We start from the raw sequence: 24,928 nt of genomic DNA on the forward strand, positions 1-24,928 counted from the left end.
GGCTGCATTTAAAAATAGAGTACAGGGGAATAATGGGAGAATAATCTGGGGGAGGTTTTCAAATTGACTGTAAAAATGAAAAATCTGAGCAATCTTCAATTAAAAAGTAAGTTCATTTCTAATTATTATTCTAATCTAGTTTTACCTTTGCATTTGTGCACCTTAAACTCATTTAGGACTTCTTTATCAAACACACAAAATAAGACGTATAACTTTCTTCAAATGAGAAAGAAATGCTGTGTGGACAGATTTAATCCAAAAACAGAGCATGCTGTGCCGTGTAAAATAACAAAGTCTCTAGATTATCGAATGATGAGTTGGACATTTGTATCATTTGAAGTTAGAGGAGTGAATTATGAGTTAATTTAATGGAACTGATTATGAGATTTTACAGTGTATTGGCGTCTGAAAACTTCAAATTCAATATTCCCATATTCCAACATGTATACAGGCAACATGCAGGCAAAAGGCATTAAGTGAGCTGCTGGGTAGAATATAAAGTTTTTAAGTTTATATTTCAAGTAAGTTTAGATTGAGAATAAAAACTAGGAAACAAGGCCCATGCTTTCTGAATCGTGGATGTTCTCCATAAGATTTAGAATCTCTGAGAAAAATCTCTTGATTTGTCAACATTAAACATCTGAAAACATCATTGCAAATAAAATGCATGTTGCATACTCAGCATTTACAGTCAGTAAAATCAACCCCTGTATGTCAGATGTGCTTTTCATGAGTTAATAATGTTTATCGTGAAAAAAAAAAAGTCACAATTTAAAAACGGCCATATTTAAAGACATTAAATCATGACTTAATGGTGGTGGAGGGTTCAGGGGTTGATGACCATCAGCCTGTGCCATGGAAGACAACCCCACCTGTCACTACAACGCAATACAGTTCAACAGCACCGCAAACTACATTCACTGCAATGATTCACAGCTGAATCAACGCCTCTTAAACAGGTTTTGGTTGAACAAAAACTGAACATGAGGACCTTCATGAGGGGAGGATTTATTGCAGGACTGTTAGATCAGACCTCACTAGTTTGAGCAGGGTGGATTATGATCATTTTTATTTTCTAAATTGTCGTCAAATAAATATAAAACGAAATAAATAGAAAAGCAAGGAATTAAAGCAATCATAAAACATCTTCCATCATCCATAACCTGTGTGATGATGATGGGCAGGAGCAGCCAATGTTTCAGTGACCATCTGCTCCTTCAGAGACGCATGAAGCTCCTGCAATAAGCTTGTTAAAGTCAGATATCAGATTAGGACAGACGTATTTTTCCCCTTTTTAAATTCAATCCCATGTCTCTGAGGGCGACAAAGAAAAATCTGATGATGGCATTATATGCTGTTATTGAATTCCATTATGCGCTGTGTTCGTGACCTGCCCATCCTGTCTGCAGGAGGGGGCTGCTGACGCGGGCTGACAGCAGCAGGCTCCGGCTGGAGTGACATAAAAGGTGGATGGAGTCCTCATTTCATCCGAAGCACTGAGGGTTACACACACCGAGCAACTTCTGCTGCCGGCTTCAGAGTGGAACAGACGGCGGAAAGTCACATCGAAGGTAAATCAGATGTTTTGGAGGCTTTCAGGGACGCTTCTTCTGTTATCATGCGGGAAAAAGTTTGCTTATGTGGGAAAAGTTGATCCTGATAGGATTCATGGTCAGTCAGAAATGTTTCCTAATGGTTCTCTGTTGATGAGTTTCTTTTCTCCTCTCTCTCTCAGATGCAGAGGTGCTTTGGGATTTTTTGCGTGTCGCTCATCTTTTGCGCAACTCTCTCTGAGACCGTCGGCTTGGTCATTGCGGTAAGATTCACCACAGCAAAGAGGTGTCAAATCATTCAGAGATACAGTATTACATTAATAAAATACAAAAACACGAAAATAACAGTGTAAAAATACCAAAATATAGAATATGAAATAACAATATACAGTAATATAAATGTATGAAATTCACAATTTATAATAACAAATTTTGAAAAATAACAATGATCAATGCATCTAAAGAGAAAGATGTCTATATGCTGTAATAGTTACACTGTAAAATGTGTAGTACGGTAATAACAATAGATGCGGCAGTGATGTCCACAAAATTCAGTTATATGCTGGATATATCACACATTTTGAGTATTTGTTTTACTGAGGTTTACTTGTGCAAATACATCAGAAATAGACAGAAGAATACAACAAAACCTAAGACAATAAAACTTAACTTAAACATGAATATAGTTGTTAATATGGGAGTTGAGGTGATATGACACTGTGGGGTAAAGTTGCCTTTTGGGTTTGTGCACCTGTGCATGTTTGTGGATAGACGTCAGTGTGTGTCTAAAGGGTTTATCCAACGCTGATTAAAAAAACGTTGGGACTCTATTTAAAACCTTAATATAACAGAATGTGGTCATTTGCTTATCCTTTTTGACATCTGCCCAATTAAAAACAGAACAAAGATGATATATTTAATAATTTTCTCCTGATCGACTTCATTGATTTTTTTGTAAATATCTGCTCATTCTGAATTTGATGGTAGCAACACATTTCAAATAAGTTGGGTCAGGAGCAGCTAAAGACTCAGAAAGATGTGGAATGCTCCAAAAACACCTGTTTGGAACATTCCACAGGTAAACAGGTTCATTGGTAACAGGTGATAGTATCATGATTGGGTATGAAAGGGGCATCCTGGAAAGGCTCAGTCGTTCACAAGCGAGGATGGAGCGAGGTTCACCACTTTGTGAACACATGATTGTATAAAGGAGATTATTACATGAGCTTGGGGACACTTTGGAAAACTGTTGTCAGTGAACACAGTTTAATTCAAGTGATTTCACTCTGTTTTTATTTATGTTTTACACAGCGTCCCTACTTTTTTGTAAGTCATCAGAACTGTTACTGAATGATGGTGGGCAGACTAAATAAATGACTACATGAAAATGGGAAATGGACTAATTCATTTATATAGGCTTCAAACATCCACTGTAAGGGACTTAAGACACACTCGATGAAGGAAAAGACACATCAGAAACACTCATTACAAACAGTCAACACTGAACAGTGAACGTGTGTCTTGTCCTGTGATCTGATCATTGTGTGTCTGTGGATTCTGCAGGCGAAGGAGAAGCGTGGCTGGACTCTGAACAGTGCTGGCTATCTGCTCGGTCCCCGTAAGTACTGCCTGTGTGCGCACACACCCTGCTGTTACACTGCATCAAAACCTCAATTCAACACTTCTGGAAATGTAGCTTTGGACGATGCATCTTAAAATTTATCTTGTGTTTCATTCCTCTATCGTAAATGTGCAACACATTTTATCAGAATTAAGTGAATTCCTAACACACCATCTTTGTTAACAATTATGAACTAATTGTTGAATTATTTTGGTTAATGTTCCTGGTATGGGAGGCAATTACCTGGACCTCACAACATCAGTACGTTGCTCTTCATATTACCGTTGCAGCTGTAGATTTTCAGGTTTCTGCTGATGAACTTTTTCCAGCAGAATGTAATCTTTCTGTCTCTATGCATCATTCTGAGCTCAGACAGCATCTGGTTTGTCTTGTTGAGTTCTTTGAGTTTTTAACACACAAAGGTATCGGATGACTAAAATCCAGGCCATGATCAATGTCAGTAGATAAATCCATTTAACACCTAAACGTCCAGACCTCTTTTACCAAAGGCTGAGCCCCAGGAGTGAGGTGCTCTCTGTAAAACACAGAAAAAAGAATAAAATAAATGGTTCTGGGAAGGCTATAAGTCAGTCTTTTCAGGCAGAAAAACACAGAAATTGTGATGATAAAAAGTGATGATACATAGGCAACATTTTGAGGAAAATATTGTCCTCAGCAGAGACGCAGCAGATATCACGGGAAGAACGTGAAGCCGGCACACACTTAGACAACAGACCATTTTCACAGCAGATATTTGACTTGTCCAAGCAGGAAATTATCAATCATTAATCATTAATGATGGCTGAATTCTTTTTGGATGAGCCAGTTTCTGGGCTCTGGTGTTGTGCATGCTCACTCACTGACATGGCTGACTGCGACACTTAACGGATTTCAGCAATTGTTATTGTTATTATTTCCACCTGTGCTTTTCCTGCTCTAAAATGTCTGTTAACAATCTGAACTACATCTCTCCAATTTTTTAAACATGCAATCACATTTTCAATTTTTCCACAATATTTATGAAAGGTTCCATGTAAGATTCTCATGGTGACTCTCACAGCCAATAAGCTTATTTCCCTAAACTCCAAACTTTGGTTTCATCTATAAATACTTATTTGTGCAGCTTTAACCAAAGGTCGGGGGTGGACATTACTCCAGCACCTGAGTAGACATCAATGATTTCTTGTTAAATTATGACCTTACATGCACCTACAACATCATTTTAAAAAAATCTAACATGCAGTAAGATTGAAGAAGAAGAAGAGCTGTGACTAGTCTGTTTGAAATGCCTGCTGGGTGATTTTAAGGAGCCCGGAGCTCACCCGTGTTGCTTAAAATGTTGCCTATGTAACGTGGCTTACAAAAGAGACTGTTGAGCTCATGTTCTGTGAATCAGTGCTGTTCTGTCTTCTTATCCCTGTCCACTGTCTCCATTGTGTCAGCTAATTTAGTGCAATTTAAAGACTGCCTCATTACCTTTAGAGGACACATTAAGTGAACACTGGTTATCCAGATGCATGTGTGTGTGTGTGTGTGTGTGTGTGTGTGTGTGTGTGTGTGTGCATGTGTGTGTATGGTCTTACCATTGTGTGGGGTCCAAATCAGTCAAGAACAGGAACCCTGGAAATGTTATCCCTTTGTGTGTGTGTGTTTATGTGTATGTATGTATGTGTGTGTGTGTGTGTGTGTGTGTGTGTGTGTGTGAAGCCCAGGTAAAGGTTGCTCCTGCCTCATCCTGTGTTTCAGGTCGTATTGATCACCTAATTCAGATAAAGGATTCTCCCAGTGCCAGAGGCAGAGACGAGCTGGTCACTCAATGTAAGATAGAAACATACGGCCGCTGCAGGGCCTTGGTGTCAGGCCAGGAATTGCTCTGTCCAAACATCCCGCCTCTTCGCTGCTTCTGTCACTCATCAGGGGAGGACGTCTGTCATCCTACTGCTGTTTGCGCTTATGCATCCAAACACTGCATTTCTCTCTGTGCTTAAAGCAAAGGAACTCATGTTGATCTTCTCTGAGTGTGTGTTGGGTAAGGAAAGGTGTTGCACAGGGGGAGTATGAAATGCTGACAGGATGGGAGGAACAGAAAACGTCCTGCCGCTCTATCATATCAGCATTCACACATTTGTCTAACATGGTCACCTTCATTGCGAGCTGGTACAGCATAGTAAATAGCCTTAATAAGTACTAGTGGTAAGTTGATGTGATGTTTACTTTGCAATTTTGTCACAGGTTGTTGGTACGTCTGTAGCTAAATTGGATGTTTTGCACCTGTTGGAAATTGACAAACAAAAGCATTTGTCGGTCAAACTTTTTCATTTTGAATTTTTACGGTAATTTGCTCAGTAACATTGCTCTAATGCTGAGTGCTTTTCAACTGGGCCATTTTGATGTTGAATCCATGAAATGAATCATAATTGAAACTGTAAGTTTTGCTTTTCTGGAAATTACATTATAAAACATATAATTATCTATATTTTTAAAGCACTATAAGACATATTGTGTAACAATTTGGACCTTGCAGAATATATAATATTAAATGCAAAGACCAAAACACTGAGGGTCCATAGAGAGTAAAGGAGCAGTTTATATATGAAGGCAAAAACCATTAAATACATTATTTTTCCACTCCTGCGTCATATATTTTAATTGGACTTTTAAGCTTATAGTTCAACACACACACACACACACACACACACACACACATACACAGTGTGCAGAGGGCATCAGCTCAAGCACTACTTCAGGTAATGAGGATGCACCTAAGATGAGTCAAACAATTCCAGCCACTTATCGTCCCTCCTCTATGGTCACACATCATGACCGCTCAGAGAGTAGAGGCGTGTGCTAAGAACATAAAGACACATAGCTGGAAAAGACTCAAAATCAAAGAAAACAGTCCGATAAAGTAGATATTTTCTGTAGTTTAGTTCACTAATTTAATCATCAGCAAATGTACATACCTCCAAAAATGGGGTGAGCCATAGTTTCTACCTCTCCTACTACTACTGATGCATCAGGCACCATGGCTAAGCAAACGACTTTGCTTATCCATTCATTTTTTTTCCATTTCTTTCATCTTTATTATTCTAATGCATCTCCTTGTGTTAAACTGCGCTCCATCCTATTTTAAATGTGCGTTTTTTTTATTTCTTCGGTTGTTCGAATCTCTGTTTTACTGCAATTCCATGAGCCAAGCCCTGCAGGTGGTCCGTAAAAGTTTGAAAATTGAACCCAACCGTTACAAACCAAATACCATGCTGAAATAACCACGTGTGCAATAATGTCCTTTAGCTCTTCTTAAGAGAATTAGGTAGAGGTGTGCACTGTGAATGTGTGTGTGTCTAATGTATGCTGCTTCTGAAACAGTGGGATATTTAGCAAATGTGTGTGTTTTCGGTTGTAATTGTGTTAATTTAGCACACAACAGTTCAAGATTGGTAAATTCAAATAATTTTCTTTTGTCAAGAGATAGTGTCTATTCAAGCAAATTTAAAAAAAATCATTCACTGCTGAAAGATAAGAAAACTTGGAGCAGCTCGAAATGATTTTCTTGCAAATGAAACATGAAAAAATACAGTATGCATAGCTGTAAGACTATTACCAAGTTGAACTGAAGTTTAGCTTTTCATCGTGAAATGGCTGCATTTCAAGTGATCTGAGCTTAGGCCTGTAACCGCTGGAATCAAATGTTCTTTTCACCCTTCTGCTGTTTGTACGCCTATCGACTGTGATCACTCCTCATTGTCCAGATGGAATAGATGGACACAGGACACTAGGAGACAAGCCGGGGCTGGCTGGAAAGAGGGACATGGGCCAGGAGGAGGACTTCAGAACAGGTCTGTCTGTCTGTCTCTCACACGCAGAAACAGGACGATCTTCCTCTATCTGCTGTTAAACGCAAGTTCAAAATGTCAGTTCTCCTGCTGCCTTAAAAACGAGACTGAAGTTCAGCTGAACAAAATTCAAAGTGCTCGTAAGTTGCTGAAAATGTCAAACCAGCTGAACTTGAGATGACAAGATATCACATTCAAAAGCTGTTTAGCCACACTGACACATGCTGAAGTCTGCTAACGTGCTGCGAGATGTTTCCAGGAGCCTTCAAATTTCATTCTTCTTAAAGTTAGTCACTGGACTTTCCCACAGAGCTGATTTACTTTATACCATGCACTGTTTGGTTCTCTGTTATTTTGAAGGATATTAAATGGATTCCCCCTTGTATTAAGATACTTTGGTATTTCGAGATATTCATTTTCCCATATGTTGTAACCAGACGTGCTGTTAAACTGTGCTACCAGCTTTAGATGACATGATAACAGGCTGCACTTTGTTCCTGTGCCTCCGCAGGTTCCCTGAGGATAGCAGATGGAGACGTCATCCACACTGTCATTGACTTCCTGTCATACCTCAAACTTAAAGGTATGCTTATTGCTTTTGTTACCTGAATAATGTATATACAGTAACAGCTGTGAGGGTTTTGACATTGGCTGAACCTGACAAACTCTTGTCTGAGTATTGTTGTCTCTGCCCTAAGAAAACCATGTTTGTGTGTGTGGTTGCAGAGATGGGAGCCTTGGACAGCCTGCCTTCCTCTGTGACCTCAGATGAACTGGCCAATCCCTAATGTTTCTGCCTGTCTGCAGTTCATCTCTCTCTACCCGTGTCTATGTTTCTGCTGTCCACTGCCCTAAATGTCACCTTAATGTAGCTCCATTCACACTCTGACTCTGAATTTGTCCTGGTACCAAAGATCTGATTCTGTAACTCTTCGTGACAGAGATTTGATTGTCCCACAATACAAATTTCAGATCTTTCTGCTCCTGTGTAAATAACACTTTATGTCCGCCAAAGGTCAGCTTGTGTCTACTGACTGTAGGTGGATGTGGGTAACAGGGATGTCTGTTGAGAAATCAACGCTGTATTATCATCTTAATATGCTCTCATCTGATTTAAGAGAATGGAGTGAATAAACAAACAAATGGCACTGGACTCACTGGACGACTTGAATTTATTCTGTCATTATTTTGTGTACCAAAACTCTATCTTCTGACCTTGGGCGTCCGGGAAGCGCACTTATTATAGTTGGTACCTTCATCCCAGTTGTATGTAAAGGAGGTGAGGATGGAGGAAATGTTGATAATGGCTGCTCTATGAGTCCTCATCCTGGTTGACTGAGCTGCAACAGTCTGCAGCAGATGCAAGAAAGACTGAACACAACAGCAACAAACAGAAACGATCAGCTAGGATGATCATAGAAGACAAAGGACTGTAACATAACTGTATACAATCTGACTACTGAGATTTCTTTAAAATTCAGATTTTGCTTTCAAGCAGCATTCAAGAGGCCCTCACACCTTCGTGCACTGTGGGCTGTGCAGCAGCTGCGGCCTTGTTTTCTCATTTTAGCCTCATTTTCATGTTTCGGACACTGTGCAAAGGAGTTCAGTGACACTTCCTGTGTTCACTACTACAGAACACCTACTAATTATACCTTATGTTCCAGTGTATGAAGTGTGGACCACGCTGGGAAAATTTCCCGTAAATCAAATGATGATTGTCATACAAGGCTTACTTTCTGTTGCCAGTAGGTTGTGCAATGACTGTGAAAACATAATCTTTGCACTGAAGTATCATCGAGGCTTCTCTGACCACCTTTAATATGTAATGTTAGTATGTAGATGTCTTAAGGCCGGGAATCTTGGGGCAGACTTGACGATGTGCAGTAGAGTTACAAACCATTTCCTATTTCCTGAAAAAACAAAAGCTTCACAACTTTTAATCATTAAGGTCTTTGATATGCACTGACCAAGTCTGAGGTGGACTGGATTAACCTCCTAGGAGGATTTCATTAAAGTATGACCCCTGTTAATACCAATACACATGGAACAGTAACAGCGAGAGCCAGAGACAGTACACAGTTAACGTCATAATGTTGCCATCAGGCTGAAGTGTTCAGTAGTTCAAGCTGTCTTTTCCTCGTCCACACAGGAAAACAACACCACACCAGCACTGACAATTTTCCCCTCTCTGGATAGTGATTTGAAAGAATCCATTCAGGGCTGTGTAAAAGCTGGGTAGGTGTAGATAATAGGCCAAAATAAAGAGAAAAAGATTTGATTTGAAATTGCTCAGTTTAATATCACCATGGTCTGGCAGTAGAGTGAAACCAGGAAAACAATTGGTCACAGAAAAAGGCTGACTTGCTCATCTCCTCTCTTTGCCTGTCCATATCTGTTTCTCAGGCCCAGCCCACCACCCACCACCCACCACCCACCACCCTTTACTCAAGGCCCAGTGTGTGAGGACGGTTTGACAAGCCATTTTATTTTCATGTCATTCTGTGTCATGTTTTCATTGTTTCTTGACAAGTTTCTTTTTGTGAATGTCTTTAGTCATCATGTTGAAGTTTACACTCCTATATTACATATCTCTGGGTCAAGTCACGTGTTTGAATAGTTAGGTTACCTGTAAAACTTCAACAAAGATGAAAAGAAACGTTCTAAAATGAGCTTATTCTGATCTAATGCTCTGTGGTGTTCTTCAATGTGTTGCACTTTCTCAGAATGTGAATTGCTGAGCTGAGCCCTCCTCGCTTTGTGTACTCTGAAGATCTGTTTGATGCAGACACTAAACTGGGCGTTTCCAGTGGAAAAGTGTGCCGATGCTTTGACTTCTTCTTCTCAGGGATCATCATGCTGCACCACACAAAATGAATGTCGCCGACACCCTCAGATCCTGCACTGTTTTTCCTCACTGTGTGGATGCACAGTTACAAACAAAAGACCAAAAGCTCTTCATTCAACCTATTTTTAACACAGTGTTTCAAACTGTAAGTTCACTAGATGGCAGTGTTGTGTCACTTAATTTGTCTGTCTGGACAAACAACAGTGGCTTCGCTTCATCATGGAGATAATGCACACTTCAATTTAACAGTAAATCTATTACACAATGACTAATCATACAAAAATGTAACTTTCAAATTAAATTTAAGGTAAAAAAAAAAAAAGATGGAAATATCGGAAGGGCACATTTGGATATTTATCCGGTTTATCTTAATACAATATTGGTGGAGAGACACTGAACGTCCTTGCAATCACATATAATGTAGGTTGTTGCAACACAATACACTTGTAGACAGTAGACCTTATTACAGTGACAGTTACTCTTTAAAACAAACATACAGGCATGAGAGCACTGTGTTAAGATAGACTTGATATAGCGTGAACTTGTCCTTTAAATCAGGAGATTGTATACCTTTTCCTGGGACACTGAGATTACAGTCTACATGCTGGACTGATGAGGTATTCAACACAGAGTCCAGGTTCACAGTAAAACCAGGTTATAGCACATGTGGTGTCTGCTAGCTTCATACTATGCACTGGTTTGAAATGGGCAGAGCTCATTTAAAATATAATCATTGCTTATTTAGTCATTAATACGAATGTTGTAGATAAAAGAATCTGAATCTGATATCAATTTTGAGAGACTAACTAATAGTAAGAAAATAAAATCCAAATTAATGGCAGTTTTTCACTGGGGAAGTTATCACCACTGGCACTTAATCAAAGCAACAACAAGAGGTAAAGTTGATGTTTTGTTCCGTTCAAAGAGTGACGGGCTTCCACCCTTGTACTGTAGACATCACATCATTGTCGCTGCAGCAGGCAAGTTCTCATTCATTCTGGTCAGTATGTGTCCAGTTCTGCCTGATCCTCAGTGTCACCTTTGCAGAATGTTGGCCTTCGGTGCAACACTGCTGACTTGAAAGATCTTCATCGCAGCCTCTACAGCAACAGTGTTTGTGTCCAAGGAGAGTCCAATAGCAGCGTTATTGATCAGACAGTCCTTTATCTCCATCAATGGACTGGACCTCCTCCAGGGCTGAGCTGATGTCCTGCTGCTCAGTCCACATCTGGACGAAAATACAGGAAACTTTGACTGGGGGGGGGGGGGGCTCTTTATTGTGTTTAGCCATCTATATATAACATGTAATACATGTAGGATTGAAACAGAGATGTGTTCTTTTCGTTCAGACAGCCTCGAAAATGAATGAGAGCCATAGATGATTTTGGTAGACTGGTTTGGTTAACCCTCCTGTTAACACTGTCTTTCCTGTAGAGCCGCCTACTGACCAGTTATGGCTCAGGATAATGTTGGCTGGAGGTTAAGATAAGAGGACACAGAGTAGTGATGGGAATTTCGGCTCTTTCGGCTCCCAGGGGACTCCTCAGATTTTTTTGTTGCTTAAATTAATTTACCAAAATAATGTCAAATTAAATACTAATGTACAAAACATACTTTATATCAAATTTTACTGCATTTCCTGCAGTCACTCATTTTCACACCTTTCCAGCGTTTAGTCTGTCTGTTTATTTATTCATTCATATTTTCTCACTGGACTGTTTCTGATAACCCACCTGCACGTAAAGACAGGTGTCATCCATGTTTGAGTTCATGTAATAATTATCTGATGTCATTAAAAGCACTCAGCAGTATTTCCATACAGTTATACTCTGCTCTACCACTAGGTGGCTCCCCAGCATCAGGACGGTGTTTGTCCTTGAAGGACGGAGTGTGTGTTCTGCCTTTGGTTCAGAGACCTGTGGTAATGAAGTCATCTGTCAGCAGCAGCATCCCATAATAACCTTGATTCATCATGATTTGTATTAGAATTATTAGATTTTTAATATTCATCTTAGTAGTAGCCTAGTGGTAAATCAGTGTATTTTGCACATCTGTCTGAGATATTTTTGTCTGTGCTTTCAAAATAAAATCTTCTTGAAACACATTTCAATCTTTTTCCTTTCTTGTGTGCTTCCTGACAGGGACAGCGTGTCTTAACAGCAGTGACTTCAACGCTGTTTACAAGAAGAGGATGAACAGGCTGTACTCCCTGTACTCAACGTGTGCAGCAAGATGTTGGAGATCTTCTACCAGTCTGTTGTTGCCAGTGCACTCTTCTTTGCTGCAGTGTGCTGGGGAGCAGCGACACCAGCAGAATGAACAAACTGATCAGGAGGGCCAGCTCCATTATTGCCTACAAACTAGACACCTTTGAGGAGGTGGTAGAGAGGAGGACACTGGACAGACTGTTATCCATCATGGATAATCCTGAACATCTTCTTCACCACCTGGTGGACAGACAGCGGAGCTCCTTCTCCTATAGACTGCTCCAGCTCCGCTGTCACAAGGACCGCTTCAGGAAATCATTCCTGCCACGAGCCATCACACTGTACAACAGCAACTTAAACAGTTAATCCACCAACCTCACAAACCCCAATATTTTACTTATTACCTGCACTACTGCAATACTGCACATATGTTCTACGGTTTACATTTATTTATCTGTTTAAGGTCTGTTTAAGGTTTATTTATCATATGAAACTGCACAAATTGTTTTGCTATAAATACTTCTTTATTTCCTTAGTTATATTTTATTTTATTTTATAATATTATATAATATGTACTATACATTATAATACGTATTATATAACTATATATTTAGTTATACTTAGTTATATTTTTATTTTTAACAAACAGCTGTTATTCCTGTTTATATTTTTTGTTGCTTTTTGAAACAATTGTTGTATACATTCTGTGTTTGCTACTGCAACAAAATAATTTCCCAAATTGCGATCAATGAAGAAGCAGTCTGAAGTATAAAGTCTTAAACTCATTTGTTTATGGTAACTTACAGTTATACTTACATTTCCATTCATTTTTGCATACATTCGCACATAAATTCATACTTAACCTAAATGTACTTATATTTCACAGATGTTCAGTTGCAGTTAAACTATTGATGTGGTTGTTGTTTCATTATAAGTCCAAAGGGGGTCGGTAAACACCATAGAATAAGTTTTTATTTCCCAGCAGCTAAGCGGGAGACAGAGATGGAGGAGGAAAGCACGCGGTGATACGCAGCAGAAGACGGAGTCGAGCATGGAGAGCGACAGGGGAACAGATTTCGACACAGCACCGGGTTGGTTGGACTTTTGCGGCCTTTATTAATGCTCGTAAAACTGAAACTAACGTTGCAAGCGGGAGGCTACCTTCACGTTTTGTCGGAAGTTTTTTTTTGCTGCAGCAGCAGGAGAAATGTGCACCAAGCAAATACTTTATTACACATACAAGTAGAGTTTTCTCTGATTCAAACACTTATATTAATTGAATTTCGTTTCACACCTTTCCGCCCCTTTCAATCGGTGGAAGTCAGTTATTCAACGAGGAAACATTAAAATTGAGACAATACAAAATATGAAACAGTCTACAATACGAAACAACATACTTGCAGTGAAATAAAGTAAAAACGTATATACGCATCCCTCATTTCAGCTGAACAAGTGCATCATGAAATCTAAGTTATTTGCTCTTTCTTTTCTCGCTTTACCAGAAAGTTTTCATAGTTTCGACACTTCTGCTCATTCTGAAGGCACCAGTCTGTCAGACTCAACGGTGCGCTGAAATTATCAGCTATAAGAACAGTGCGAAAAAAAGCGCCGGGCCAACAGGTAGGTAGTCAAATATAAATCTTTTAGTTTTACTGACGTATTTTACATAAGTAACAAAACCAGCTTTGAAATCGCAGTAGACCTGATGAATGCTGTTGTCAAATTAACTTAACGTTAACATCTCCAGGCTGAACAGGCACCACTCAGCGGTAACCGGTGACGTAAATCTCTGGCTTTCAATTGCCACTGCACCTTAGTTAAAGCTGTTGAGTTCAAATTGACTTAGTAACTCGACAAGAAGCCAGCTGTGGCATTCAAGTAACATTTGCATTAGCTAACGTAATAAACACAACTTAAATGATGCTAACGTTAATCTAACGTTAAACCGTAACTTTAGTTAGCTAGATAGCGTGAGGCTAATAGCAACACGCTAACCAGTTATCGAGCTAACGTAGCGGACACAGCAGAGGTCACATTAAGACAAAAAAGTAATTTGTGGAGAAGAAAATGTTGTGAAACTGTGTTCTAACTATGAATAATTAACACGTGTCAGCGGTCTGAAAGCATAGTGTTACAGCGTGGGACGTGGAGGCTCTACAGAGGGTAGTTTAATGTGGGTTTCATCAATAAGGAAATGTAGTAACGTTAGTGAATAAAGCCAGGGTACGCACTGTGTGCTAATAAGACAATGAAAACAACATTTTGTCAGACCAAGAAACGTCCTCCGTTAAAAAGAATTTCAAGTAAAATATTGTATAGCTGTCAATATGTGGAATCAAAAATAGAAACAGCCGGAGAGAGGGGGGAAATATGGGAGATACCGGTTGTAAGCGGGAGGTTGACAGGTTTTTGGTGCAGTGACTGGGAAATGAAAGTGAATCCCACTGAAAAGCTATTATTTTCACAGACACTTAGAACGACTTTCTGTCAAAATCCCCGGCTAACAAATTCTGGGTTGCAGGTCCCCTGTCTGTGCACGTCCACTTAGTGTCAGCCGACTTATCCTGACTACATCCTGGAGCCCCAGTCAAGTCAGTACCACCTCATCACTGGGTGAGTCTCCTTCACTTCATAGTGGTTGTGTTCCATTGTCGCATGTTTGGGTCATTCAACTAAACAAGTGATTCAATGTCAGCCACTGCTTGAAATGCACCACTCTTCATTGGGATTGTTTCATTTTTCTACAAACCAATACATATGCCATAAGAGTAATTTGAAAGATGCTATGATCACATAAAAATACACAAAGTAGAAGTAATTTAAAGCCCTTGTACAAACTTCACAGGTCATTATCAAATAAAAAGTCTCTGCTGTTCAAAATGCCATTATTGGAGTTATATAGTGTAAGATTTAATGACCTGGGGGTCTGACCCATGCTTCAGTTTGTACAGACGTACTGTGTGTGGGAGGGAGATGATGCGTTTGGAATGTTAATGAGACGTGAGGCAGTCTTGGTTTCCTCAGCCCTGCTCCTGGTCTACCAGACAGCAGCCATCACAGCGCTCCTTGGTCTATTAATGAAGCTCTTCTCTGGAGCATGATGCCAGTTAGTATTCACAATCATTTAACCGTTTTCATTGATCTGGGCAGAATTTATATATTGTTTATTTGTTAAATGGGGTTCACTGTGTCTCATATGTTTTTAGGGGGACTTACATGGCCCTGTAGCCAGTGTCTGTGCACCACAGGCTGTGGACCATCAGCAGCTTCATGAGGGATCGACTGAATTTACATCTCATCCCACACAGCCTGTGAGTTCTAGCTTCTCCAAGAGCCTGAGTTTGACAGTCTCATTAAAAAGGAGTGGGTGTCCTTCTTAAAATTAATGACTGCCCAAGTCATCATTAACTCTTGGGGAAACAGGGAAAGCAGCTCTGTTTCCTGAACAGAAAATCAAATAACTTAAAAACATGAATGCAAGCAAATGAACAGAGGAAACCCAGATAACAAACCAAGAAAGTATATATATATACACATACACACACACACACACACACACACACACACACACTTTTTTTTTTACACTTTGTCTTACAGTATTTACCGTATCATATCAAGCATGTTATTATTAAAAACTGGTAAATATTTCCACAACTTCCTATTAGATTTATTGATACATATATAATACACACACATAAAAGACAAGCATAAAGTAAACAGCTGAAGCGAACACACTTGTCTTGTGTGGTAATGCCCTGTTGACACCAGCCAGTTGATTATTGGATTCCTCCATGCTGCCCCTTACGTCCATAGAACTTTTTTGTTCCCATGCTTTTTCACAGCAGCGAAGAAAATCCAGAGCGTAGAGCGTAATTAATTTGTTGACTAATTGATACTCAGCCAATTGTTACGGCCTTCCCCTATCTGTGCAGGTGGTGTGTGATGTGAGTGGAGGTGAACGGGTTGTGCTGGTTAACCCCTGTGAGCCAGAGCCTGTGTTCCTCACCCTGGAATCTGCACCACAACTCAGAGATGATGGCCCAACTCAGAGGACAGGTGAGGACCAGGCTGCATAGAGTACGTGTTAGTTACAGTTTAGTTTTGAACCTGTATTAAATAAAGATGCATCAACGAGCAGGTAACAAAAGAATAATGGTGTGTTCCAGAGCTTTGGGATGTAATTGACAAAGGCTGCATCCTCTGAATTCTCTGTTCCTTTGTGTTTCCAGGTGTGAGTGTGTTGGAGACTCCAGACCAGGTGAGAAAACAAAGTTTGTTCCATTTCTGCCTAGAAATCAACTGTCTCTGTGGTACAGCCAACATACGTCCTCAAACCCCTCCTGCACAGTAAGAACTCTGAAACTGGAGCCATTTTCATGAAAAGAGGCAGTGTTATGAAAAAATTATTTATTGCAATGGTTTGATTCAAAGACCTGCATTCAGTATCAACATGTCAGTAGCTGATTACTGGTGTTATACATTGAGCTTTATTTAATGTGGACTTCACAGTTAAGTATTTTCTCTGCTTTTACCCCCATAGAACTGTCGGAACTTTGTGTGAATCAAAGTCCAGGAAACCCTGCCACTGCACCAGATCCCAGTGCCTCAAACTGTGAGTGGACTTTCTTTCATTATTAACTTCCTGCACTGCACGAGTGGCAACCTGTTGGAGTATCTCTCGCTCGCCATTGAGCTTTCCTCTCTAGTTTCTTACGCTTAGTGTGTTTTTTAGTTCTTCAGATCTGATCACAACCTGGTGCACCTCCTGCTTATAGACGAACCTTCTGTCTGTTTTATGGGACACACACAGAGGTTGAGGGACTGTGGGCGGGTCCAAACCGTTAGACTAACAGAAAGAAATGAACACATTAAAAGAAGTTTGGTAAAAGATGAAGTTTAATATGTTTTTATTCTCTTTCAGGTACTGTGAGTGTTTTGCCAACGGAGTGATGTGCAGCAGCTGTGACTGCACTAACTGCCACAACAATGTGAAGCATGAAATGAAGCGGCACAACGCGATGAAGGTTGGCAATGCTTTTGGAAAACACCTTCATGTCATAAACTTAACAAATACAGAAACAAGTGTATTGCAGTTTACTGAAGTGCTTGATAGAAAGCCTTTAAAATGTCAGAAAGCATAAATGAAACAATTAATAAATGCAAGGAGGCACAGAATAAACCAGCAGTCTAAAACATTCATATATGCAATTATAAGACTGGAAATTAGGCACACTTAGACTCCAACTTAGACTCCCTTTATGACTTGGATCTTTCAAAAATTCTTTCCTCGAGGCAGAATGAGTAGCATTTTGTGAAAAACAACATGTAGACTCATACAAAAATAATCCCTCTCAGTCATAACTTAAGACCCTTGAAGAGTGTGTACCTGCAGAGACCCTGCCCTCCACCTGTGTTTTCTTATGTTGTTGTGTTCAGCACATCTCTGTCGTCAACCTTTGAATCTGTAGCCCCGAGCCAATAACAGCGCGCTGGGTGTGAGGGCGAGAGGTGGTACACTGGTTTGTTTTCTGGCAGCCACAGGCAGGGGGTGATTGAGGCGAGGAGGAGGCAGAACAGACAAACGAAGCTCTGGTGAAAACTCAGGCAGGAGGACCATTCTGCTGCTTGCTTAGGCCTGTGGTTTATCATACCATCCTGCCATTCACTCCTTTCACACATGACCCCTCATAATTGTCTGGGACTGTTAATGGAGATATCAGCTGTTTTAATCAGCTGGTCACATCTATCCAATAGTACAGAGACATCAGTAATATTAATTGGTCAATCACACAGTTCGTATCAGATATAAACATAAGACGTGAAAAGGACAAAAGAAAAAGTACATTGAATTGCATTGATTGTCCGAGCAGGGTGCTGATAGTGACCAGTATTGGTGATTTACTATATATAATCATCATCCAGCTGTGGGATGGTACTGGACTGTTGACTGCTACGCCAGCTAGATACTTATCAGTCAGTAAGAGCTGAAACACTATCGACTGTTGCCGGCTGCTGGTGTTTGAGCTGCAGTAGACAGTAAGACGTGGTGAGTAGGCCTGACAGCATTGATCTTGTGTAATTGGTGCCTCAGTCAGGGTGATGGGTGTCTCACTATTACCGGATCTGTTTTATCAGGACTGTTACTGGAACACCCTCATGGGGAGACATGTTCTCTCTCACTCTCTGCCATGTGTCTCAAACAGAAACTTTTGTTTTTTGTCACTTTAGGGCAGTTTGTTGACTTGCAATAACTTTGTCGAGGTTAACCACAACCAGCACATCTTTCACTGCCCACTGAGAGCATTTCAGAAGCAGAAAGAAAGAAAAGAAGTCATGCTGGACATTAATATCTGCCTCCTTCTCTTTATATTATACAGTAGACCTTCCCTTCACAGTAAATACTTGGTTGTGATTAAAACAGCTCTACCTCTATTTTGCATTTGCTTAGCAATAAACGTGTATATCATTGGTTGAACAATGTTAGCATCTTTTCCCTGTTCCTCTCAATGTAGTCGTCTCTGGTGTTGTCATTGTGCAGTCATGTTTAGCTCGCAACCCAGGCGCCTTCAGGTCTAAGATCGCTGGTGGGAAGTCGGGAGAGCTCAAAGGCTGGCACTGCAGAGGCTGCAACTGTAAACGCTCCGGCTGCCTGAAGAACTACTGCGAGTGTTATGAGGTTTACACACACACACACACACACACACACACACACACACACACACACACACACACACACACACACACACACACCCCCACACACACACACACACACCCACTGTGACCCTAATTAGTTTTCAGTTTTTTGGCCCAGCGAAGAATTAATGCATAATTTGAAATGCATTCATTTTATCAGTGTAAGGTCAAAAGAGAGACATGGCTAAGTGCATCTCTTTTTAAATGTACTCTAGAATACAGGTGAGCACAAATCACATGCAATTGTTTGTGGAAAATTGACCATTTAAGGAAATTTTTTTCAGAGGGAATTATACTGTTGTGTGTGTGTGTGTGTGTGTGTGTGTGTGTGTGTGTGTGTGTGTCTGTGTGTGTGTGTGTGCAGGCCAACATCAAGTGCACCTCCAGCTGTAAGTGTGTGGGCTGTAGAAACTATGATGATGGCTCAGAAATGGGCCCTGAAGAGATGACTGTCAATGTCAAGGACGAGTGAGTCAGTCAAGTTTGACACAGTGCATCACATTACACCACGGCTGCTTTAGTGACACAGTTAGCTTTACAGCTGTGATGCTAATGTAAGACTTGACCTGCAGATCAGCCTAAAGCCATGTCTAAATTCATGTTCAGATGGCCCCTGTCAGCGATAAACCCTGCTGTGGTGGAGGCTGTGTGCGGCTGTCTGCTGGCCAAGGCTCAGGAGGCTGAGAGGGATGCCCAGAGCGCCGCCCAGGCTGAGCACATGGTCCTGGACGAGTTTGGACGCTGCCTCACACAGATTGCCAATGATGTGTTCAAGAACAATCCATACTGATCCTTCAGAATTAGACTGGAGACATCTCTGGATCACACTTCAAAACCTGGTTGAGATCGAAGAAAAACAGCTGTGTTTTCAGCTGGACCAGTGTGGACACTTGACTTCACACTGTGGGTTTAGAGAGTGAATTTTGTTTATTATTATTTGATTGTTAATACCTTACAAACATAAAGTTGAGCTTGGAGGTATATTATTTGTAATGTTGTATTATTTGTCTGTATGATTTCTTTGGCACAGTGTTGCTGCTGCAGTGGTTCTGACTGTGACTTGTTGAGCATTCAGCACTGAAATGCAGTGTAGATGGACGGTTCCAGTGGTTTATGCCATAAATATTGTTATATACATTTGCACAAGGCATTGGCTTTTCAACACATTGCTGGTCTTTAGAGATAAAATAAAATGAACTGGCCCATCTGTACATGTAAATCAATGTAAGAAATGTTCACACTTCAACTCATTGAATTTATCCATTCTTCTGTATTCAGTGTTGTTGTTGTTGTTACAGTTGTTCTGTGTATATGTGTGTATGTGTATTTTTAAAGCATATTTATTTATTTACTTTATAACTTAATTTATAGGTTAAACAGGTTAATTTCATGTATTTATTTATTTATAGGACAATGTATATTAATCAACATTTCTAGAAATTAGCCTGTGTGTAAATTTCTGTTGCAGTCCTTTGGCAAGATGTTTTTAAACCACAATAAACCAAAATGAAGCTAATATTTATTGTATCTGGTGTTTCACTGTTGACGGTACTGGAGGTAGAGAATCTCACTTTTACTTTATTATTTTTTAGAAATACTACTACCTCTGTTTCCAGAAAAAAATAACCTGACAAGAAGAGTATTATTTCATTATTTGTTTTTTTTTTCTTTAATTAAATTTTTTAAATCTTATTAATTCAATTAACTGGTCAGTTATATTTTGTGTACATTTGATTTTCCAACATGGAGGTCTCTATAGTCGTAGAACCTGAAGTTACAATGTGTAACTAATGTTGTAGGCTCCCTCTAAGAGCTGTCTATTGGGTTAAGTGCTAATGCAGTCAATCCCAGATGCCTTCAAAACAGCTGTTCCAAAACCCTTACTAAAGAACCCAACCTAGGTCCACTCCAGGTGCCGCCGTCGTAAAGCAGAGTTTGTCTTCCTGTAAGCCTGAGGTCTGTTGCCAGCCTATGATGAAGGCTCACAGAGGACTTCCACCAAGTCACACTTAAAGTGAGGAAGCAGAGCCGTGTGGCACAGCTGACCCTCAGCCTCGGACTGTTTCCCCCTCCTCTCCAAGTGCATACCCCATCAGCTGATACAGCATGCTCAGTATGTGCATGTATGTGACTGGTTAATTATTTTTAACTTAAAAAAATCTTTTATACTTCTATTTACATGTTCTGGTATAATAATGTGCTTCACCTCACAGTAAAGTTGTTGGGAGTTTTTAATTCTCAACCAGGCAAAGTACAAAATGTCTCCAGAGCCTGAAACTGTCAAGGAGCTCAAAGCCCCCAGATTTACTGCATTTCCTTCTTTTTGTCCTGTGTCAAATTGTAGTTTTGATTAGTTTATTGTGCACACACAGTGCTTATTTGTAGGACGGTACATAGGTGCCCTTCCACTAACAGCTTAAACCAGCCGAGTGGACTTGTTTAAATGTGTTTGTTTTGCTTTGAGTCTATTTATAGTTCCTGAATGTACCAAATCCAGATGATTAGAATATGTGAGTAATGATGGAGGCTGTGGACGCTATTGTGAAGGTAATCAGTGACGCTCAGCTCTGAGAGCTTTCAGAAATATGGTCATTTCCCGATACTGGGCAACCTCTAATAAAAAACAGGAGCAACATGACATACCTCTGTTTGTTCCTCACTGGGACAACATCGCACACACACAAACATGAAGCCCACCACTTGTGGGAATCACACAGCAGGTCCATAGTATTGATGTTCCTCACTGCAGATCACGGTTGTGACGTCAGCCTGTGTTTTTGTGCTCTTTTTTTTTTAGCCTCTAGTAAACAGGAGTCCTGCCAGGCCTCACAGGGTGCAGGATCGAACCCGTTACTGCTGCTGATGGGGGATATAAGCAGCCTGGAACATCGGTCTGAACCACACACACACATGCTGCGACTGGACCGGCTGCTCTCTCTGCAGCAGATATGGTAAGTGGAAACGAGTCCATGCTTTAAATGTTGGTCTTACATTCAGTCTGATGTGAGTTTATTCTTTCAAAGCTGTGCCAGTGCACGTACGTCTGCTTTCTTTAACTTTTATTCTAGTTTTGCAAAAGTTGTTTTCATGAAATTATCAAACAATCATCATTTGAAATGTATTTGGTTGAATTAGTTTAATTTCTCCTCATGACACAATAAGTGCAGATAAGTGATTTCATTTACTTGTGTACTGATGCTAATAGTCCTAATGTACTCCAAATTACTTTATTTTTACTTTTTTTTTTTTTTGCTATTCTTAAAATCTTTTTCTATTACGCAAAATTATTCAAATTATTTTGTTATTGATGCCAGTTTTTATTCGATAAATAAATGATAAATGGCTACTGAAATCACCTAATTAATAACAGCAATAATAACATTTGAACACTTTCACGTTTAATACAAAGCGGACAATAACGTAATAAATTAATTAAAAAGAAAAGATAAAATAACAAAGCAGTGACAACAGCAATAATCATGATCATGAGAACTGCAACAACAATTCTAATGATCAGAACACCGTCATTCTTAGAAAAAGTGGACATGTAGTTGGCACTATTTTCTCCCATTGTGGAATCTTTGAGGACTCTCTATAGTGGTTACACGTGAGAGATCAGGCTGTTTTAGGAAGCTGCTGATTCAACTTTATTGCCACTTTGGAGGCTGTAGTTTGTGCCAATATCGACTCGTATTGCATCATGCTGAGAGGTGTTTCTAATATTTTGTCTACCTATAATACACATGGATGGGTTTTATAGTATACTATCCTACAGTCTGTGCTTCTTTACTGGTGAATCTATGAGTCAGCTGCATGAAGATGAGATTAAACTGTGTAGTCAAGATGAATCTACAAGCTAATCTGTGAATGTGATGCATGTTTAATGAAACCCTGAAGGAAACAGCACATCAGCTCTGGTCATAAATTATCATTCTATCTTGGCTTCAGTCTGCAGCTCATATCTCTTTCACCTTTTTTGTTGTCAGTCTCAACCTCCTCTATGTTGCTGCTTCCCTATATGTCACCCAAAACATATGAGGGCTAACACATTTCACTGTATCTAATCATGTTGACACATTAATGTGCAGACATGTGCAGTGACTCTGCTGTCCTGACTTCACTCCACCACAGAATGACAGAGTGAGCGATCACAGAGCGTTTGATTTGTGTTGTCTGTGTGTTCTTGTTCCAGAAGATAAAAGTCATAATTGCCTGGACGTGTACTTTAGCCATCTCCCTGTTCATCGAGACCTGTCATGCACAGAAGGTAAACCTCAACAGCCGCTCACATTTTCCACTGGTTTCCTGTCCGACGCCTCTTACCAAAGCAAATTGCTGTCTGTTTCCCCTCAGCTGAACATCCACTGGGGTCCTCAGTCCATGATGTACTTGAAGGGCAAACGTGAGTTTAAGCACGAAGCAGACGCTCTGCTGACAGTTTGATTATTAACACAAGTGAACTGAAATCCTGTGAACCACTTCATTATCACCAGTCAGACAAAGATTGATTTCCAACTCTGATCCAAATGTATTAGACTGTAACATTATGGCTGGTTTCTTCATGATGTTCTTCCTCTGTAATGTGCTTTTCGTTTTGTCAGTGTGCTCTGTTCCATATGTTTCAGACAGATGTTCTCATCTCAATTCTTCAAATGGAGATTTACACAGTGATTACACAGAAAATCTGCACACACTCACTCTGATTGCACACAAAGCGAATGTGAAGATCTGCAGGAGTTACACACAGTTTTTGTACCATGTTTTATGACAATGTCTCAACTGTAGTGGATGATACAGACATGTAAACTACAAGTATTAGGCATAGTAATCATGGCACCCCTGTGTGGCCAGTTGGTGTCATGTTTCCTGTAGGTCTAAATATGCAACAGTAACAGAACAATATAGATCTGTCCTGTTTGGACCCTAAAAGCTTAACAAATGTGACTACATGTGAAATACAATTCTAATGTGTCATAGTAACAGTTTCAGGTTTTGTATGAACAGAGTTCTGCTTCAGTATTTTGTGTGTGAGAAACACACAGCAACATCTCGGTTTAACCCGGCTTTCTGCCGCTCTTGTCTTCAGATGGCAGGAGGTTTGTGTCGGAGGATGACAACAGTCTTTTCAAGGAGGGTGTGCATGGCTGGTATGCAGTGCTCAGAGGTACAGTACAACTTCACTTCATCCCTGTCTGTTACTTCAGATTTACTGAGCTTGCTTCCTAAAAGCTGCTTCATTTATATTAACAATAAATCAAATTACTAGTGATGCTCAGAGTGGCGAACCCGCAGAGAGTTAGTATCACAGCTCTACTGGGCTGCAGCTCATTGACTGTGTGATTGAGCCTCAGCGCTTTCACCTGCAGCAGATCAACCCACTGCACACCTCAGCAGACAGACTCAGTTTGAGACCAGCTGGTGAACATAGTGAGGCATTTAACAGCTAAAGAGACAGAGATTTGGTGGAGACCAAATCAGGCTGAAAACAGACTGAATAATGGACATGAACACGACTTCAAATGAATGCTAATGTGTCTCTGTATCTGTATCTTGTGGTTGTTGGGAGCTGTTTGCTAAATACTTGCTCAAGTTTCTAGATTTGCATGATTGCTTTTTATATGCATTAATTGCAACCATAATAATCTATCATAGTGCATCAGGATTAACCAAAAACTATCATAAACCAAACATCCATATGTATTGTAAAGCATCCAAAGTGCGTTTGAGTTCATAATAAGCACCACAGGTTTGTTACAGTGACTCTGAAACACTGTGAACACCTTTACTGATACTGATGGCTGTGATAATGTCAGCTTTATTTTTAACATGGGGCCTCTCCTCTCTCTCTCTCTCTCCTCTCTCTCTCTCTGTGTGTGTGTGTGTGTGTGTGTGTGTGTGTGTGCGTGTGTGCGTGTGCGTGCATGCAGGCATCCACAGGCAGCAGTCCCAGGAGTTCAGTCAACCCAGTCGCATTGTGAGCTCAGAGAGAGTCCTCATCCACTACCTGCAGGGAAGATGAGACACACTGTCAGACGGTCTACACGTGGGAAATAAACTAACAATTCACTGACAGCATGTCCAAAACAATAAATTTCAGCTCACAGCAGTCAGGGTCCAGTTTCTATTAAACGTGACAGGCGGAGACAAGAGGTGCTACAATCCAACCAGAC

The 24,928-nt window shown here is 40.2% G+C and overlaps 2 protein-coding genes across 3 annotated transcripts; both read left to right on the top strand.

Annotated features, from left to right (window-relative positions):
* The first annotated feature begins 1,491 nt into the window (after positions 1 to 1,491).
* gal (galanin/GMAP prepropeptide) lies at positions 1,492 to 8,163 on the top strand. 2 transcript variants are annotated; one of them, XM_076733433.1, is made up of 7 exons: positions 1,497 to 1,571; positions 1,736 to 1,816; positions 3,117 to 3,171; positions 4,921 to 4,992; positions 6,927 to 7,013; positions 7,522 to 7,593; positions 7,737 to 8,163. In XM_076733433.1, the coding sequence occupies exons 2-7, from the start codon at positions 1,736 to 1,738 to the stop codon at positions 7,796 to 7,798; spliced, it is 429 nt and encodes a 142-aa protein (XP_076589548.1). In that variant the 5' UTR covers positions 1,497 to 1,571; the 3' UTR covers positions 7,799 to 8,163. The 2 variants fall into 2 exon arrangements, with proteins under 2 accessions (XP_076589549.1, XP_076589548.1); XM_076733434.1 differs by lacking the exon at positions 4,921 to 4,992 and having other exon boundaries at positions 1,492 to 1,571.
* Positions 8,164 to 21,278: 13,115 nt separating this feature from the next.
* LOC143321838 (spexin prohormone 2-like) lies at positions 21,279 to 24,928 on the top strand. Its single transcript, XM_076732509.1, has 5 exons — positions 21,279 to 21,305; positions 22,951 to 23,025; positions 23,112 to 23,160; positions 23,845 to 23,922; positions 24,686 to 24,928. The coding sequence occupies exons 1-5, from the start codon at positions 21,279 to 21,281 to the stop codon at positions 24,775 to 24,777; spliced, it is 321 nt and encodes a 106-aa protein (XP_076588624.1). The 3' UTR covers positions 24,778 to 24,928.

This window comes from Chaetodon auriga, chromosome 6 (assembly GCF_051107435.1).
Source record: "Chaetodon auriga isolate fChaAug3 chromosome 6, fChaAug3.hap1, whole genome shotgun sequence".
NCBI classification, from domain to species: Eukaryota; Metazoa; Chordata; class Actinopteri; order Chaetodontiformes; family Chaetodontidae; genus Chaetodon; species Chaetodon auriga.

Coding starts and splice junctions, on each gene's coding strand:
- gal (XM_076733433.1), top strand. CDS start 1,736: ATGCAGAGGTGCTTTGGGATTTTTTGCGTGTCGCTCATCTTTTGCGCA. Junction 4,993..6,926: donor AGACGAGCTGGTCACTCAAT/GTAAGATAGAAA, acceptor CTCATTGTCCAG/ATGGAATAGATGGACACAGG. Junction 7,014..7,521: donor GGAGGAGGACTTCAGAACAG/GTCTGTCTGTCT, acceptor GTGCCTCCGCAG/GTTCCCTGAGGATAGCAGAT.
- LOC143321838 (XM_076732509.1), top strand. CDS start 21,279: ATGGAGGCTGTGGACGCTATTGTGAAG. Junction 23,026..23,111: donor AGACCTGTCATGCACAGAAG/GTAAACCTCAAC, acceptor GTTTCCCCTCAG/CTGAACATCCACTGGGGTCC. Junction 23,161..23,844: donor GATGTACTTGAAGGGCAAAC/GTGAGTTTAAGC, acceptor TCTTGTCTTCAG/ATGGCAGGAGGTTTGTGTCG.